The sequence below is a fragment of the Notechis scutatus genome, chromosome Z (assembly GCF_049901735.1).
Source record: "Notechis scutatus isolate UNSWTSFEM ecotype Mainland chromosome Z, rNotScu1.2, whole genome shotgun sequence".
NCBI lineage: Eukaryota > Metazoa > Chordata > Lepidosauria > Squamata > Elapidae > Notechis > Notechis scutatus.
Window position 1 is genome coordinate 85,012,357 of NC_142025.1, and position 16,564 is coordinate 85,028,920.

The 16,564-nt window shown below is 39.2% G+C and overlaps 1 protein-coding gene across 7 annotated transcripts in view; it reads right to left on the bottom strand.

The window, feature by feature from the left end:
* The window catches only part of TANC2 (tetratricopeptide repeat, ankyrin repeat and coiled-coil containing 2), a 370,844-nt gene that overhangs the window by 211,427 nt on the left and 142,853 nt on the right, over positions 1-16,564 (bottom strand). For all 7 annotated transcript variants that reach the window (XM_087947472.1, XM_087947477.1, XM_087947475.1 and 4 more), the window contains one exon: positions 7,524-7,595. In XM_087947472.1, the coding sequence (XP_087803598.1) occupies positions 7,524-7,595 (72 nt within the window). The remainder of the gene's footprint in view (positions 1-7,523; positions 7,596-16,564) is intronic.

Here is a 16,564-nt window from a genome sequence, read left to right on the forward strand (position 1 = left end):
GAGCATGGCATCAGTCTAGACCTCAGGGTCGGGGAGGAGGTGTGGCTGTTGTTAGAAAAGAATCTCTAGTAGCCTCCAGGGGCACTGTTCAACAAGTCCCCAGCTATGAGACCCTTGTTCTTAGATTGGGCTCAAGGGATCAGGTGGGATTGCTGCTGTTGTACCAGCCTCCCTGCTGCGTAGCAGCTTCCCTACCTGGGCTCCTGGACCTCACCGTAGGACTGGCGGTGGAATTCTTATAGTTCTGGGGGGATTTCAACCTGCCTTCTCTGGGGGTGGAGGCAGAGGTAGCCTGAGATTTCATGGAAACTATGACTTACATGGGCCTGTCCCAGATTATCCAGAGCCCGACTAATAATAGTGGTCACATTCCCGATTTGGTGTTCTTGTTGGAACAGTGTCTATGTGACCTAGAATTGGTGGGCCTGTCCTTGGTCCCCTTGCCATGGTTAGATCACAATGAGTTTCTCAAAAGCTGAACCCCCCTGCAGGGAGGTTGGTCCACCCACATCAACTTAAGGACCCAGATGGGTTCCAGAAGGAGCTGGGGGTTATAACTGCAGATCAATTATGCAGTCCAGCCAAGCTCTTAGTCACTGTTTGGAATAGGAAGGTGACCGAGGCTCTGGATAGGACTGCACCCTTGCGACCTCTCCTCACCCATAGACCTCTCTGTGCCCTGTGGTATACAGAGGAACTGAGAGGGATGAAATGCATGAGGAGACGTCTAGAGTGCCGCTGGTGGAAGACAGGAGATGAACTCGATCAAACATGGGTAAGAGCTTCTACTAAGGCCTAACTTGTAGCGATTTGTGCAGCGAAGTGTAAATATTTTGCGTTTGCAGGTAACTGCCCAGCATCCCTCTTTAAAGTGAGCTGTCTCCTCCTAGAGAAAGAGGAGATTGAGGTCCCCTGAAGGGGCGTGCTGAGGAATTTGCAGGTTTTCTGGAAGACAAAGTCGCTCGACTTCATTCCCAGTTAGATGCCAGCATGGTTGCTGGTCCGGTGGAAGCTCCTGATGCAGGTTCTTGCCCTGTTATCTGGGAACAGTTTGACCCTGTTGCTCTTGAAGAAGTGGACAGGATCCTAGGGAGTATGCACGTGAGCACATATACTTTAGACCCATGTCCCTCCTGGCTAGTGAAAGCTTCCCAGGAGGTGACAGGCGGGTGGACTCTGGTGGTGATTAATGCTTCTCTACAGGAGGAGATGGTGCGCCAGCACTTTAAGGAGGCTGTGGTTCGCCCTCTTCTTAAGAAGCCATCGCTGGACTCCACCCGGTTGGATAATTTCCAACATGTCTCCAATCTTCCCTTTTTGGAGAAGGTTGTCGAGAAGGTGGTCGCACAACAGCTCCAGAGGTTTCTGGATGAAACGGATTATCTCGACCCCTACCAGTCAGGATTCAGGCCTGAATTTGGGACAGAAACGATATTGGTTGCACTTTTGCATGATCTCTGGCAGGAGCGGGATGGGGGTAGTATATCCATCCTTGCTCTACTTGACCTCTTGGCGGCTTTTGATACCAATGACCTGGGGGGGGCTTCGGGGGATGGGAGTGGGAGGCCTTGTGCTGTCTTGGTTCACTTCCTTCCTCTGCGGTCAGTCTCAGTCAGTGTTGATAGGAGGGGAGAGATCCAGCCCTCACCCACTGCTTTATGGGGTTCCACAGGACTCGGTACTCTCTCTGCTCCTGTTCAACATTTATATGAAACCGCTGGGTGAGACCATCCATCACCATGGACTGAGGTATCACCAATATGCTGATGATACGCAGCTGTATGTCTCAGCCCGTGGTGAGTTAAGTGTTGCTGTGTCCTCCCTCTTGCAGTGCCTGGAGGCTGTTAGGGACTGGATGGGGAGCAACGGGTTGAAACTAAACCCTTGCAAGACCGAGTGGCTCTGGGTTGGTGGGGTTCATTGCTCAGGGAGAATTGCCACCTTTGGTCTTGGATAGGTTGGCACTACCCCAAACAGACCCTGTGCATAATCTAGGGGTTTTCCTGGACTCACAACTCCTACTCGAAGAGCAGGCAGCGGCTGTGGCCAGGAGGGTCTTTGCGTAACTGCGGGTTGTGCACCAGTTACGCCTTTTCCTGGACCAAAGGTTCCTACTCACAGTCACTCATGCCCTAGTCACTTGATTATTGCAATGTGCTTTACATGGGGCTGCCCTTGAAGAGCATCTGGAAGCTCTAGTTGGTGCAAAATGCAGTGGCCCTATGGTTTTGTGCAGACCCTGGTATAAACATGTGTCACCTCTCCTGCAGGAGCTACATTGATTACTGATTTGTTTCCGGGTGCAATTCAAGATGCTGGTTGTCATCTTTAAAGCCCTTCATGGCTTGGGACCGGGTTATCTGAGGGAACGTCTCTTGCCGGTCACATCTACCCGACCCATTAAAGCGGTGAGGCAGGGAATGTTGCGGGTCCCATCCCTGAGGGAGATACACCTGGTGGGACCCAGAAGAAGGGCCTTCCCCATGGTGACTCCCTCTCTCTGGAATATCATTCCCCCAGAGATTAGAATGACCCCTACTCTAGCATTCTTTTGGAAGGCACTGAAGACCTGGTTTTGCCAATGAGCCTGGGAAACCCACAGTGGGATGGAGCCCATCAAAAGGCTAGTGTGATCTGCTGTCGTCAGGATGGGGGATGGGAGATGATTTTTTTTTTCCAGATTTTGTTCTATTGTACTTTTTAAATTTTTTTATTCTTTTTGTTAGTTTTTATTGTTTTTTATTTTATTTTTTGTTTTAAATATGGTTTTACATTGTGTAAGCCACCTGAAGCCATGGGCGAATAGGCGGCAATATAAATTAAATAAATAAATAAGTATATATGTATGTATGCATTTTTTATCTTTGTTTATATCTTTTTTCTTTGTTGTATGATTGTATTATTGTTATTTTTTTAAAGATTGTAATATTATTTGCTTTATGTTGGGCCATGATTGAAATACAGTACAAACAAACTGATTTTTGAACAAGTCTTCACAATAAAACCATTCATGGCTAGAAATTCATTAAGGCAGAAAAGCGAATAGCCGAATCTAATTGACAGCAAATACAGTCAGATTAAATGCTTCCTTAAATCTTACTTTTGAGCAGCTCTTAATTGTTGGATGATGCCCCTTCTGAACTCTTCAAAGAGCAATCTGGGTAATTTGTCTCAAAAGCAAGCTTAGTATGATTAGAGTATTTACTTACAAAATGGTTCTTGATTCCAGTCAACTCAGGAGGAAAGGAAGAACAGATCAACTTCAAAATAATTAGAAACTCCACAATTCAAACAGAGCAGGTACTTTCAGCAATTCATCAGATGTTGCACCAGCTAGCCAATACTGCATGCTAGCTTTCCAGAAAAGAGAAGGAAAGAAGCAGGGTGTTTTTTGTTTGTTGTTGTTGCTGTTGTTTGTTTGTTTTGGAAATTATTTACAACACTTATGCAGGTTGCTGATAACAACTATTAACAATTAAATCCCTAACAGGCATGCAGAGATAAATAGGGAGTGTTCCTGCAATAAATTCTCTTAAGTATATATGCGCCATGAGTTCAAATATGAAAGACAAATCAAACAGGAAGGGGAGATCCTATCTTCTCCAATTTTGTTCATTCTGTTCCCAGGTATGCTCCAAAGCAGGGGTGTCAAACTCAATTTCATTGAGGGCCACATCAGGGTTGTGTTTGACCTCGAGGGGGCAGGGGAGCATGGCCAGCTTGATATCACTTGTGTCGAGGGCACCTGTGGTAGCCTGAGCAGTCTGCCAGTGAAAACGGGTTCTCGAACTCAGTTTTCAGCCATGATGGTCTCCTGCAGCCTTCTGCCATGAAAACGGAGCTCAGGGCAGCTGTAGGCAGCACTCCTGGGTCCTATTATTGGCCGGACTGCCTCCTGCAGTTTTCTGCCAGCAGCCCCCCTGAGCTCCATTTTCATTGGCAGAGGCACTGCGGGTAAGTCCTTCACTGTTTCCAGGTCGGCCCCCTGGACCAGATCTAAGAATCCCACAGGCCAGTTCTGGCCCCTGGGCCTTCAGTTTGACATCCCTGCTCTAAAGCATATATTAGTATATATTATATTAAAACTTAAGATTTCAAATTTATAAACTGATATGTGTAGGGTTACCAGTTAGAAAGTGAAAAACTGCAAAAACACTGCAAAAAAGTACTAAAGTCAACATGTATATGGAATTATTTTGTCCAGTATCATAAAAATTGATTTTTAATTTACAAGAATGGGCTAGAGTTAGTTAGAAGGCAAAAGTTTTGGGTGTGTAACTGATTAACATTTTGTCAATTTCAGGCAGCCAGCAAACAACTCAAAGGGTACTAATTACTTTCACTTAATGTGACCTTGATACTATCCTCTGTTAATGCACCCTAGGATAACATTTGCTTTTTTGGTAACTGTGGTGCAGTACTGGCTCATATTTAAGTGGTTGTCCACTAGGATTTCTAGATGCCTCTCATAGTTATTGCTTTGAGTTAGGTACCACTGTATTGTCACAAATCCCTAGAACAGACAGAGCAAAAGCCCCTCTTAAACTTATTTGGTTTAAGTCTAGACTAATGCCCATTGCATAAAACACTAGAAGATTAGGAATATCTATTGGTAACAATTTTTCTTTAGTAATAATAGGAGAGAAAAGATCCCTAAAGGTTGAGAACTTCCTGGAATTTAGAATAATGGGTACAACTTTATATCTGAGTATCCAAGGCTGCCTATGAGCTACACCACGTATTTCATGTGGATAATATCAGGAAGTCCAATTCATGCCCAGTTGACTCCATGCGTTCTATCTCCATGTTTTGAATCCAAAGGCATAAACATGAGAGGAGAATATCAGAGGTTCCAGAATATTAAGAAGTGTAAGCATAAGCTCTCCTATTTTCTGCTAAGCATATGGTCTCCCATATTAATGTTACATTAATATTCAGAAAAATTATATTTCTAACTACTGACACTTTTATATCTGTTCAATAGAAACCAAAAAAATCTGGAACTTCAATAATATAACAAATTATATATTATTAATGCAAATTATACTTTGCATTTGGAATTAAGGAACATGCAGACAAAAGATAGAAACAGCAAAGTTGTTGAAACAAGACAACTGAGTATAAGAATCAGGATGACAGGAAAAAGTGAAATCTCTTATCCAGAAGAATTATAATAGCTAATCTTCAGATATTGCTCAGATGATGTGAACCATTCCAGAATTTGTAAAAACACCAGTCCAGGACCAAGGTAAAAGATTTTTTTTTTTTTTAGCTTTTTCCAGCTATATTGCAGAAAGAAAATTCTTCAGAATCAACTTAAGCCAGCAATTAATATTCTTACCTCATACCTAATACCTTCTCTCTCTCTTCTTTTTTCTTCTTCAGATTCAAGATAATAAAAGATTGCTAAATCTGGGTATTTAAGTCCAGACTCCTATCCAGAATGAAAGAACCTAATATAAAGGCTAAATTCATGTTGATACAAAAGTAAAACTTCTTTTTCATTAAGCGATTAGTTTTTTTGCCTGATTTTTTTCTAGATTCACAAATAGTTGGAGACTATTCAAGCGCTGAAAAGTCAATGTATTCATAACGGAAATTGGTTTGCTGCTGCAAAAGACTTGGTTTGGAAATAAAGCTAGATAGATTTAAGATAGAAAACATTACAACACAAAAGGCACCATCTGCTGATTGGTGGAGAATTATACAACAATTTAAGTTTTTTTACACATTATTTTTCATTAATTATATTATACTCTCAATATAATTTGAAATATTATTTGAATATAATTTGAAAATATAGGAATAGTACCTTAACCTGTTTTAGCGCATAAAATAAAATATTACTGTGTTGCTTTTAATGTTATATTGATAATACAGGTTGTCCTTGTTTAGCAATTGCCTTGGATAGTAACTATTTGCATATACAACAGTATATGGGCATATATAGTAGAAAAAATACTTTTCTGATTACTATACATACTTACACCCAAATTTCTGTGTCTGACAGCAATGCTTACTGGAGTTAGAGTAATACTGGCCATCAGCCTCCGACCAGACAGAAAACACAAAATTTGTTTATTCTACTTTATTATAATATTACGTTAACAGAACCTCACACATGGTTTGCCTGTCACTTTGCAAATATTTCACTAGAATCAATTGCAATTGCTAAACAACAGTTACATATACACAGTGAATTAGTTCATCAAAAGTTAAGCTGAAGTTCACTTTTGGTTAAACTGAAGATATATATTTTACAGGGATAAAAAAATGAAATATGGTTTCACGCCTTATTGCTTAGAAAGATAGCATTCTGAATGCTGAATAGGACTTCTTTTTTGTTTTAAGAAGAAAAGTTGTAATAAGCCTGGAGAACAGTAAAATGTTTCTGAAGAGAGAAACTTTAGAGAAATTACGGTCTTTCATTCTCAGAAGTCTCGCTACATTTTCCCCACGTAATCTGGGAGGAGTAATATAGTCCTTAATCATGTTCTGCTTTAGTCTTTGCTTTATAACATCCTAACCATTCCTTCTTTTCTCCCCATGCTTACCCAACTTCTTGATTTTTTTATTGTTGTGTATGTATGATAATATTATTAGGTATAAATGCTTATATTTCTTGGTATCTAAGATAAATAGGAACAATATTTCAAGTAAGTAGTTATTTTATCAAACATATAGCTCCATCTGTTAACTATTATGAGGCACGTTCCATAAACTACATTAACAGTGCATTATTGAGAAGATATTATCTGTTTTCCTTATAAAGTGATTAAACTGGATGTTTTAAGGAATGACAAGTGCGATTTTTATTGAGAAGGGTCAACAAAAGTTAAAGAGAAGTTATTTACCTAATGATCTTCAAGAAACATTAACAGAAATACAGATATGGAAGTCTATGCCTTGAATTAGAAAAACTGTTTCTAACTGATACAGATGCCTTCAATTTTATAAGATATAGATTTTCTTCAAGACAATGTCATCAATCTATAATGTAACAAATAGGTATTATAAGAGGGTAGAATGTAGCTGGCTAAAAACCTAAAACTCAGTAGAAATAGGAATACAGAAAGAAAATATACAGATAGCTGGCCAAGAGCTGATTAAGTGAAGTGAGAGAATATTCCTTCTTCAGAATAATCCACTAATTTCAATATAGAACAACTGAGCTGTATTCTCAAGAGCTATTTTCTCAAGAATCACAGCTTACCAACATTCAATTTACTGTGATTTTTTTTCCATGTTTAGTTATTTTTGAGATATTCTTAATAAAGTCTATGTAATAATCAATAGAATCACTTCCTGGCAAGAAGGGCAAAAACTAGATAGGCAGGCAGGCAGATAGAATTAAATACATAAATAAATATTTATTGTGTAGGAGAAAGAATTTGGGATAAGCATGTACAGTAATTCATTTCTCTCTTTGAAAGTCAGAATGTCTTTAAAACATGAATTATTGCTGTTTATACTTTTAAATAAAGATAAATATTGAACATCTCATTTGAAATTTGTTTACTTACCTTGTCCAGAATGACTCTGACAATAATCTATGCTTGTCTGCCTTCGATCTTGTGGCTCCTCGCTTCCTCCATCTACATGAGAACCAAAACAGAACAAGAGGATCAGTTCAACAGAGAGATTAGGCAGCTACAATTTCTCTTCTACTATCACTATCTCTTAAAAGACAACAGCCTGATTAGCCACAGGTATTTCTCACTTAACTACTGTAATTGGGTCAAATTTCCATTACTGAGTGACATAGTTGTAAAAAGCAATATCCCTTAACCATGCAGCTTGGTGATGGCAGTTCCAACAATTCAAATTGCCAATAGTGCCAATAGTCCCCATGGTGTGCTTAAGTGTGACATTATGTTGGTCATCATAACCTCACTGAAAGCTGGCAGTGAAAATCAGAAATGGCAATCACATGACTACAGGGATGCTGTGACCGTTTCAAGTATGAGGACCAGTTGTGAGTACCACTCCTTCAGTACTGTCATAAGTTTGAACAATTACTGAATGAGTGGTTATTAAGTGAGGACCACTTAAACTACTATTATTTTTGTAAACATTCTAAAAGCAATGCCTCTATGATTTATTTAAAACCATAAAAATAACTTTTCTTGAACTCTTATTTTCTTATTCAAATCATGTGCTCCAAAGCACAAAAGAATAGTTGATCACATACTAAAATAAATCTACATTTGAGAATCATCTAATCGTTCTATAAAGTGCTCTATTACACTAAAATTAGCTTTCATAAAGTTCGTTAATCATAAATATTTATTGTTTATATAAGGTATAGTGGCAGACAAAGTGACCAAATCAACTTTTTCATGGAAAAATTAATTGTGCATTATGCAGTTAAGATCACACGATGGTCACTGGTAATAACTAATAACTACATACCTATGTAAACATCATACAATGTAGGACCGAAACCAAATTGTGCATCAAAATGCAGCTAATTTAAATGCCTCATTTATTAATTAAATTTCAAAGTCAGTAACAATTCAGAAGAGAACCAGTCTGGTATATTGGTAAAGGAATCAGAGTAAAAACTATGATACTGTGAGTTCTAATCCCATTTTAGTCACAAAGGCTGCTGAGTGATCCAAGGATCATTCACACTTTCAGCCCTAGGAACAAGGCAACAGCAAACCACTTCTGAGAAAACTTGCCAAGAACTATTTCACAGAAGTTTAGAATATCTTCTGAGAATTCTCTATGCTCAATATTTACAGATTTACAGATAATCAGAGTTGGAAGGGACCTTGTAGGTCATCTAGTCCAACCCCCCGCCCAAGTGGGAGACCCTACACCATTTCTGACAAATGGCAGTCCAATCTCTTCTTGAAAGTCTCAACTGATGGCGCTCCCACAACTTCTGAGGGCAAGCTGTTCCATTGGTTGATTGTTCTCACTGTCAGAAAGTTTCTCCTTGTTTCCAGATTAAATCTCTCCCTGTTCAGTTTCCATCCATTATTCCTTGTCTGGCCTATAGGAGCTTTAGAAAATAGCTTGACCCCTTCCTCCCTGTGGCAGCCCCTCAAATATTGGAAGACCGCTATCCTGTCTCCCCTGGTCCTTCTCTTTACTAGACTAGCCAAGCCCAGTTCCTGCAACCGTTCGTTGTATGGTTTAGCCTCCAGTCCCCTAATCATCCTGGTTGCTCTTCTCTATACTTTTTCTAGAGCCTCAACATCTTTTTTATAATGTGATCAGCCAATATGATATTCATTGCTATCTGGTTCTTAACAACTAAAATGATTAAAGCCCTGGAGACAAAAACGTATGAAAAAGCGTTGCAGGATTTGGGTTTGGCTAGTCTTCTTCCAAGGCAAAAGACTTCTCCCCTTCAGCAACTCCATCATCTATATCCCCCTCCCCGCAATCTCTGATCTTTTTTGGCTGCCCTGCACAGCCTAAATAGGCCATTGTATCATGTAATTTTGCTGAGCTTACTACCTCCACTGAAGAGTGCTGCCTCAAGACCTGAAGCATTGCATGGAATTCCATCACAGATGCAACTCTGAATTGTATCAGCAAATTATGTAGGAGATGTCAGGTATCTTATCAATGATTTAAACCTCAAGAGAAAGTGGGTGATGCAGCAAATGACTAAATCACAGAAATTATGTGGCCCAAGAATGGTTAAAATTGAAATTAATGTTTTGGAATAGCCAAGTAGTTAATCCTATAGAAATGTGGTAGAATAACCTAAAACAGGTAGTACATATAAGCAAGACCCCCAATATTCCTGAGTTAAAGCTGTTCTGTAAGGAAAAAGGCTAAAATTCCTCCAAGCCAATATACAGGCTGATAACAATTATCGGAAACATTTAATGCAGTCATTTCTGTGCAAACAAGGCACACCAGTTTTTAAAAGCAAAGGTTTATATGCTTTTTCCATACACAAGTATGTTCTGTAATTTTGAATAATTTTCTTCAATAAATAAATAAGTTAAATGTTTTTTATTTATTTCTTTAAGTGGGTTCTCTTTATCTAGTTTTAGGATTTATGTGGAGAATGGATCATATTTAGGATCATATTCATGTAGAAAGTGAAAATTCAAAGTGTTTAAGTATGATTGCATTGCATAAGAGTACAGTATAAAGCAAATGGTACCCAACACACTACATATCTAGTATCAAGTGTTAGATAAAGATGTTTCCCGGCCCCAGTACATTTAAACTTTACATCAATGACATGCCAGAAGTCTTCTGCTCTCAGCATGTTCACAGTTACATAATAAATCTATCATCATTATTTTAAAGGCAGGTGATATGGTCCCTATGGACAACCTCAATCTTGGACTAATGAGACAACTCCAAACTTAGTGCCTACAACATTATTAATTCTTTGAAGCTAAATAAGGTTATCAGAGAATTGCCCAACTGGTGTCCAAATGGAGTCAGAAACGCTGACAAGAACTTATGGTTTATATAAATAAATATATTTACAGTAAATAAGAGAGGCAAACAGGAGTGTTGTCAAGTAAATTAACATAGCAGGAACATCATTAAATCCAGATAGCACACACAGCACATAGAGGACAAAGATGAGAAACAAAGAAACTCCTCCTTTACACTCACAGCAACCAATTACAGCTTAGTTTGCCTCATGCAGTGAGCAGCTCTTTTCAACCAGTTTAGCTATAACTGAGTGTCCTTATTCATGTCCAATCCTTCACTGATCCAGATATTAAAATTTAAATATCTTAACACTCTTTCAATTTATAGCTTGACAGCATTTAAACTAAGTGGTTTCACAAGATCCTTATGATCCTGTATAGCCAATGGCTCTGTCATGAGATCAGCCAAATTATCTTCTGATGGACAATAAATTAGGTCTATTACATTTTCTTTCATTGCTTCTCTGACATTACAATATTTTACGTCAACATGCTTGCTTCTGATTTTTACTCTCACCTATTGCCATTTTACACATGCCATAATATTTTCAAACACTGGTTTAGCTCCCTTCACCTCAATATTCAAATTCTTCAGTAATTGTACATTTTTCTTTTTTTATTTAGAATATACCCTCCTTCTTGTAGTTTCTTTATTTCTACTCCTAAGTTCTTTATTTTTCTTAGAATCTTTGCATTTCTTTTGTTCTGCCATGTGTAAGTGCAATACCTCCTGGCAATTTCAAGGTACACAAGAAATGACACATACTTTCACCTCATCTGCTGTGAATCTTCTTGGAGGAGCACCTTTGTTTTCACTTTCAGACTTCCTTGAACAAACTGTTCCTGTTTCTCAGGGATCCCACTTTCTAAACATTTCTCTGAGCTATTCTCAGAACTTGAGCCACTTTCAGATCTTTGCTCAATGTACCTATGTGAATGCTCAGACCTTTGACTAACAGACATTGAAATTTCAGGACTAGCATGTACCTTTTTCCAATTCTCACATTCTGAAAAATTTGCAAAACGTGAAATAATTACATTTTTGTGTCCATTTGAAAACCTATATATTTTTTATCCTATAAATTTCAGTTTCCTTGCCTTTAATTCAGGGGTGAGATCCAAATTTTTAACAACCGGTTCTGTGGGCTTGGCTTAGGTGGTGGGCGTGGCTTGGTGGTCATGTTATTGGCTGGGCGTGGCCAACTCAATATCACTCACACCGAGGCACACATCTCCTCGCCTGGCCTCTCATGACTGTGGGGATGCTGCAACAGTCGTAAGTGTGAAAAATGGTCATAAGTCACTTTTTTCAGTGCCATTGTAACTTTGAATGGTCACTCCACACAAGCCAAGTACCAGCAAAGGAGGGGGGGAAAACTCCAGAGAAGTTCCTGAGACAGGAAGTCTAGTCCTGCCAAGAATGTAATAAGGGTTAACGGAGAGGCAGTTTCTGTAAGCAACACCAGAATGTTTCCTTCTTGCCTTCCTTACAGGATTAGGCCAGTAATTTCTTCTAACAACCGGTTCTCCAAACTACTTAGAATGTTAACAACCGGTTCTAGAGAATAGGTGAGAACTGGTAGAATCCCACCCCTGCTTTAACTGTCCTTTCTTTCTAACAATTTTGGGAATGTACACCTATGCATTGCCAAAGATTCTTAAATGTGCCAAAGATGATTGTCTTCCATACAACATGTAATATGGAGTTTGGTTAATTGCTGAACTCTAAAGGTCTATTACCTAAATAATTGGCAGTTAAAATTGCCTTACCCCAATACAGTTTACTCATTCCTGCATCTGCTAGTAATGCATGTTCCATAATTTGTAATACACCATTTCTGCACTCACCAATTCCATACTCTGCCAGAGTATGGGGTTGGTTTTTCTATGGTTTATGCCTTTCTTTCTCAGTCACTGCTGAAACGTATCAGACATGAACATTGTCCCTCTGTTTGTAGTTGACCTATATGTTGATTATAGCTCCTTTCTACAAACATTACCCATTGCTTAAATTATTGAAACACTTTTGTTTTGCTTTTTAGTAAATAACAATAACATACCATGAGAAATCATCAACAATTTCCAAAGCAAATCTGGCCCCTCCCATTGATGTGGATAGAGGGCCAATTAAATCAACATACACTTAACTGAAAATTTCTTTCAGATATTTTATCACTTCTTTTGCTGATAGGGTATATTTTTAATTTGGCCTCTTTGCAAATAGTACAATCCAAATATTTGCCACAATCTTTTATATTTCAACTACAGCCAGGTCAGGCATTTTCTGCAATACTTTAAAGCTTGCATGACCCAACCTTCTATGCAACAAATGTGCACATTCATTATGCTTTGGTTCATTAGAAAAGATTGTCTGCCCTGCCATCAGTTTCCTTGTGGTTCAAAATATATAAATTGTTCAGTTTCAAACCTTATGCAAATAAGGTTTGAACATACCCTGTTATTCATATCCTTATGCACATACCCTGTTATTCTTTATGACTTTGCATGTACTCTTTGCAAAAATTATTTCATACCCTTCATTGTCTAAATGAGACACACTCAGCAAATTGTGATCTAAATCTGGTTCACATAAAAAAAAATATTAATACATAGTATATATATACTGTTCCTTGTCCTTGTACAGAAAAATAATTACTATTTGCCAGGCTTACAAATTTCTATGCAACTTGTCCCATACAGGAAAATAGTTTTGGGTTATTTACAATATGTTCACTTGCCCTATTGTCCAGCAATCATATGCTTGCCTTCACTACATAAATCTGTGTGTCTTCTTGCTTCTGTCTCTGTGCTTTCTTCTCTCTTGCTTGAATCTTTCAATATTCCTGCACAATTTCTCCAGATAGGCTGAGAAGATCCAAATGCGAAGCAGCATTTTACAATTCAGACTTTCTCTCCCACCTTGTTATCTCACTGGAAAACAGTTCCTCTCTGACTGGGCTCACAAAGAAACTTTTACCTCAAAAAAATACTGCTGGCTCTTCAGAGTACTTTGGGACCCTTAACTTATCAGGGATTTGCGTAGCTGGTGTCCAAATGGAATCAGAGATGCTGACAAGAATTTTTGGTTTTATATAAATAAATATTTACAGCAAATAAGAGAAGCAAACAGGAGCATAGTCATGTAAATCAATACAGCAGAAACATCATCGGGTAAATCAAGAGAGAACGCTGAGCACAAAGAAGTGGGAAACAAAAAAATTCCCCCTTTTCACTCACAGCAACTAATTACAGCTCAAATTCCATCATACAGTGGCCAGCTTTCCTTAAGCAATTAGCTGTATGTTCTTACTCATTGTCTAATCCTTCACTAGTCCAGATATTAAAATTTAATTATCTTAATAAAGGTCAAATTTGAAGTAATGGTATTTGGAAAGAAGCATTATAGATAGATAGATAGATAGATAGATAGATAGATAGATAGATAGATAGATAGATAGATAGATAGATAGATAGATAGAGATGTACATATAGATGTAGATGTAGATGTAGATATAGATATAGATATAGTATTTAGGTTTCTTCGGGTATTTTCCCGCATCTTAATATTTGCGCTTTTATTATAGCAACGTTTTGGCAGAATCTCATCTGCCATCCTCAGGCTTGTGTTCTTTTTAATTGTATGTGTTAGGCTTGGCAGCCGTTTTTTGTTTGAATTTGGTACTGGCTTTCTGCTTTATTTGAATGTTTTTTTCCTCATCCTGATTGGCTGGGAGTCTAGGTCTGTTTTTATTGGTCTTCGAGTTGCTGTGTTCTTGATTAGTTGGCAACATTGTGTTTTGTGCATTGGGGTTTCTTAGTGCAGCTTGGTTTTTTGTGAATGGCCAATAATTATTTATTAGGAAGCTAGGTTTTATTTGGGTAGCTGGCTGGGGCGTGTTTGGGCTAGAGGTATTGGGGGGGTCTGCTTGTGTCCAGGTGCTTGCCTGGATTGTGGTATAGAGATTAAAAAGAACCCAATACACAAGCCTGAGGGTGGCAGATGAGATTCTGCCAAAACGTCACTATAATAAAAGCACAAATATTAAGATGTGGGAAAATACCCGCGAAAACATAAGAAAACACACACACACATACACACACACACACACACACACACACAAATACTAAATATAAACAAAGCTAATGGAGGTGACAGTATTCCCGATGAGCTATTCAAAATCTTAAAAGACGATGCAGTAAAAGTACTACACTCAATTTGCCAGCAAATTTGGAAAACTCAACAGTGACCACAGGATTGGAAAAGAACAGTTTACATTCCAATTCCAAAGAAGAGCAATGTCAAATAATATTCAAACTACCGAAGTTATGCTCAAAATCTTACAAGCTAGGCTCCAGCAGTATGTGGACCAAGAACTACCAGAAGTACAGACAGAATTTTGAAGAGGCAGACGAACTAGAGATCAAATTGTCAACATATGCTGGAGAAAGCTACAGAGGTTCCAGAAAAACATCTACTTCTGTTTCCTTGACTAGGCTAAAGCCCTTGATTGTGTGGATCACAACAAATTGTGGCAAGTTCTTAAAGAGATGGGAGTACCAGACCATCTTATTTGTCTCTTGAGAAGGGGCGTTGGTGCTTACCTGATATGCCCATTCTCTGTGAGCTGTGAAGAGCATCCAGACATGGGAGGTGCTTCCTTCTCTCATCTGATAAGCTGAGCTGATTTGTGAGGACACTCCTCCTTGAGGCTCCTCCTTAGTGTCCCCAGTTTTGGCGATGTCGAAGTGATAAGTTCATCGTCATTCCCCTTTATCTTTGCTCTATAGACTTGGCCAGAATTGGACCCACACCAGAAGGACTCTGGGTGGGGCTGGATGCTCTTCACAGCTCACAGAGAATGGGCATATCAGGTAAGTACGTTGCCCCTTTTCCAGATAAGCTGTTCAGAGCATCCAGACATGGGACATACCAAAGCTTGGCATGTCGTACAGGAGGGTCTCCATCTGGTTGGAGTCCCCTCTTGTTGCGTGTGGACCCATTATAATACATTACTGCCAAAGGCTGCTTCAGCAGAAGCAAAAACATCCAGTTTACAGTGCCTTATGAAAGGCAACAGTGAGGCCCATGTTGCTGCCCTACATATTTCTTCGATTGATTCTTGAGTAGCTCAAGTAGCCGATGTTGCAGCACTCCGAGTTGAATGTGCTGTAATGCCCATAGGTACAGGCAATGACTGAGTCTCGTAAGTCCTTGTAATAGTGACTCGTAGCCACCTGTCGACTGTCGATGATGTGACCTTCCTGCCTTGAGTAGCTGATTGAAAGGAGATGAAGAGAGCCTCCATCTTCCTAAAAGATGCAGTCCTGTCTATATAGATTCTGAGTGCACGTCTCACATCTAATAGATGCCATTGTCACTCTAGACTGTGAGATGGCCTAGGACATAAGTTGGAGAGTATCAACTCCTGAGCTCTGTGGAAGGTTGAATTAATTTGGGGAATGAAGGTTGGATCTAGACAAAGGACCACTCTGTCAGAATGGAAAATATAGAGATCTTGTCTCACTGACAGGGCGCCTAGCTTGGAAATTCATCTTGCAGATGTTATTGCTACTAAGAACACCACTTTGTATGTAAGTAGATGGAGACTCGTGATTCTCAAAAGTTCAAAGGGTTGTTTTGTGAGTGCTGTGAGAAACTTCTTTAAATCCCAGGTGGGGTATCTATGAACCACTGGAGGTCTTAAATTAGTGGCCCCACAGAGGAAATTGCATATTCTTGGGTGATGAGCGATGGATCTTAGGTTACCACAGGTAATTATCGAGGCTAGAGCCACCACTTGTCTATGTAAAGTGTTTGGTGAGAGTCCTTTGTCCAAACCTTTCTGAAGAAAGTCCAGTATTTGTGCCACTGATGGAGAGGTAGGGTCTATTTTCACCTTGTCACACCACCTGCAGAAGATGTTCCAGGTACTGTTGTATATACGGTTTGTTGATAGATGTCTGGCTGCTTGGATCATAAAGATGACTTTATTGGAGTTTTTCACCTTTCAGATGTCTCCGCTCAAGCACCATATGGCTAGATGCAGCCATTGTGGGTCCAGATGTTGAATTGGGCCCTGTGTGAGTGAGACTCTGTCTGGCGGGATTCTCCATGGGTTTGTTATCGAGATCCGTGAACCACTGAC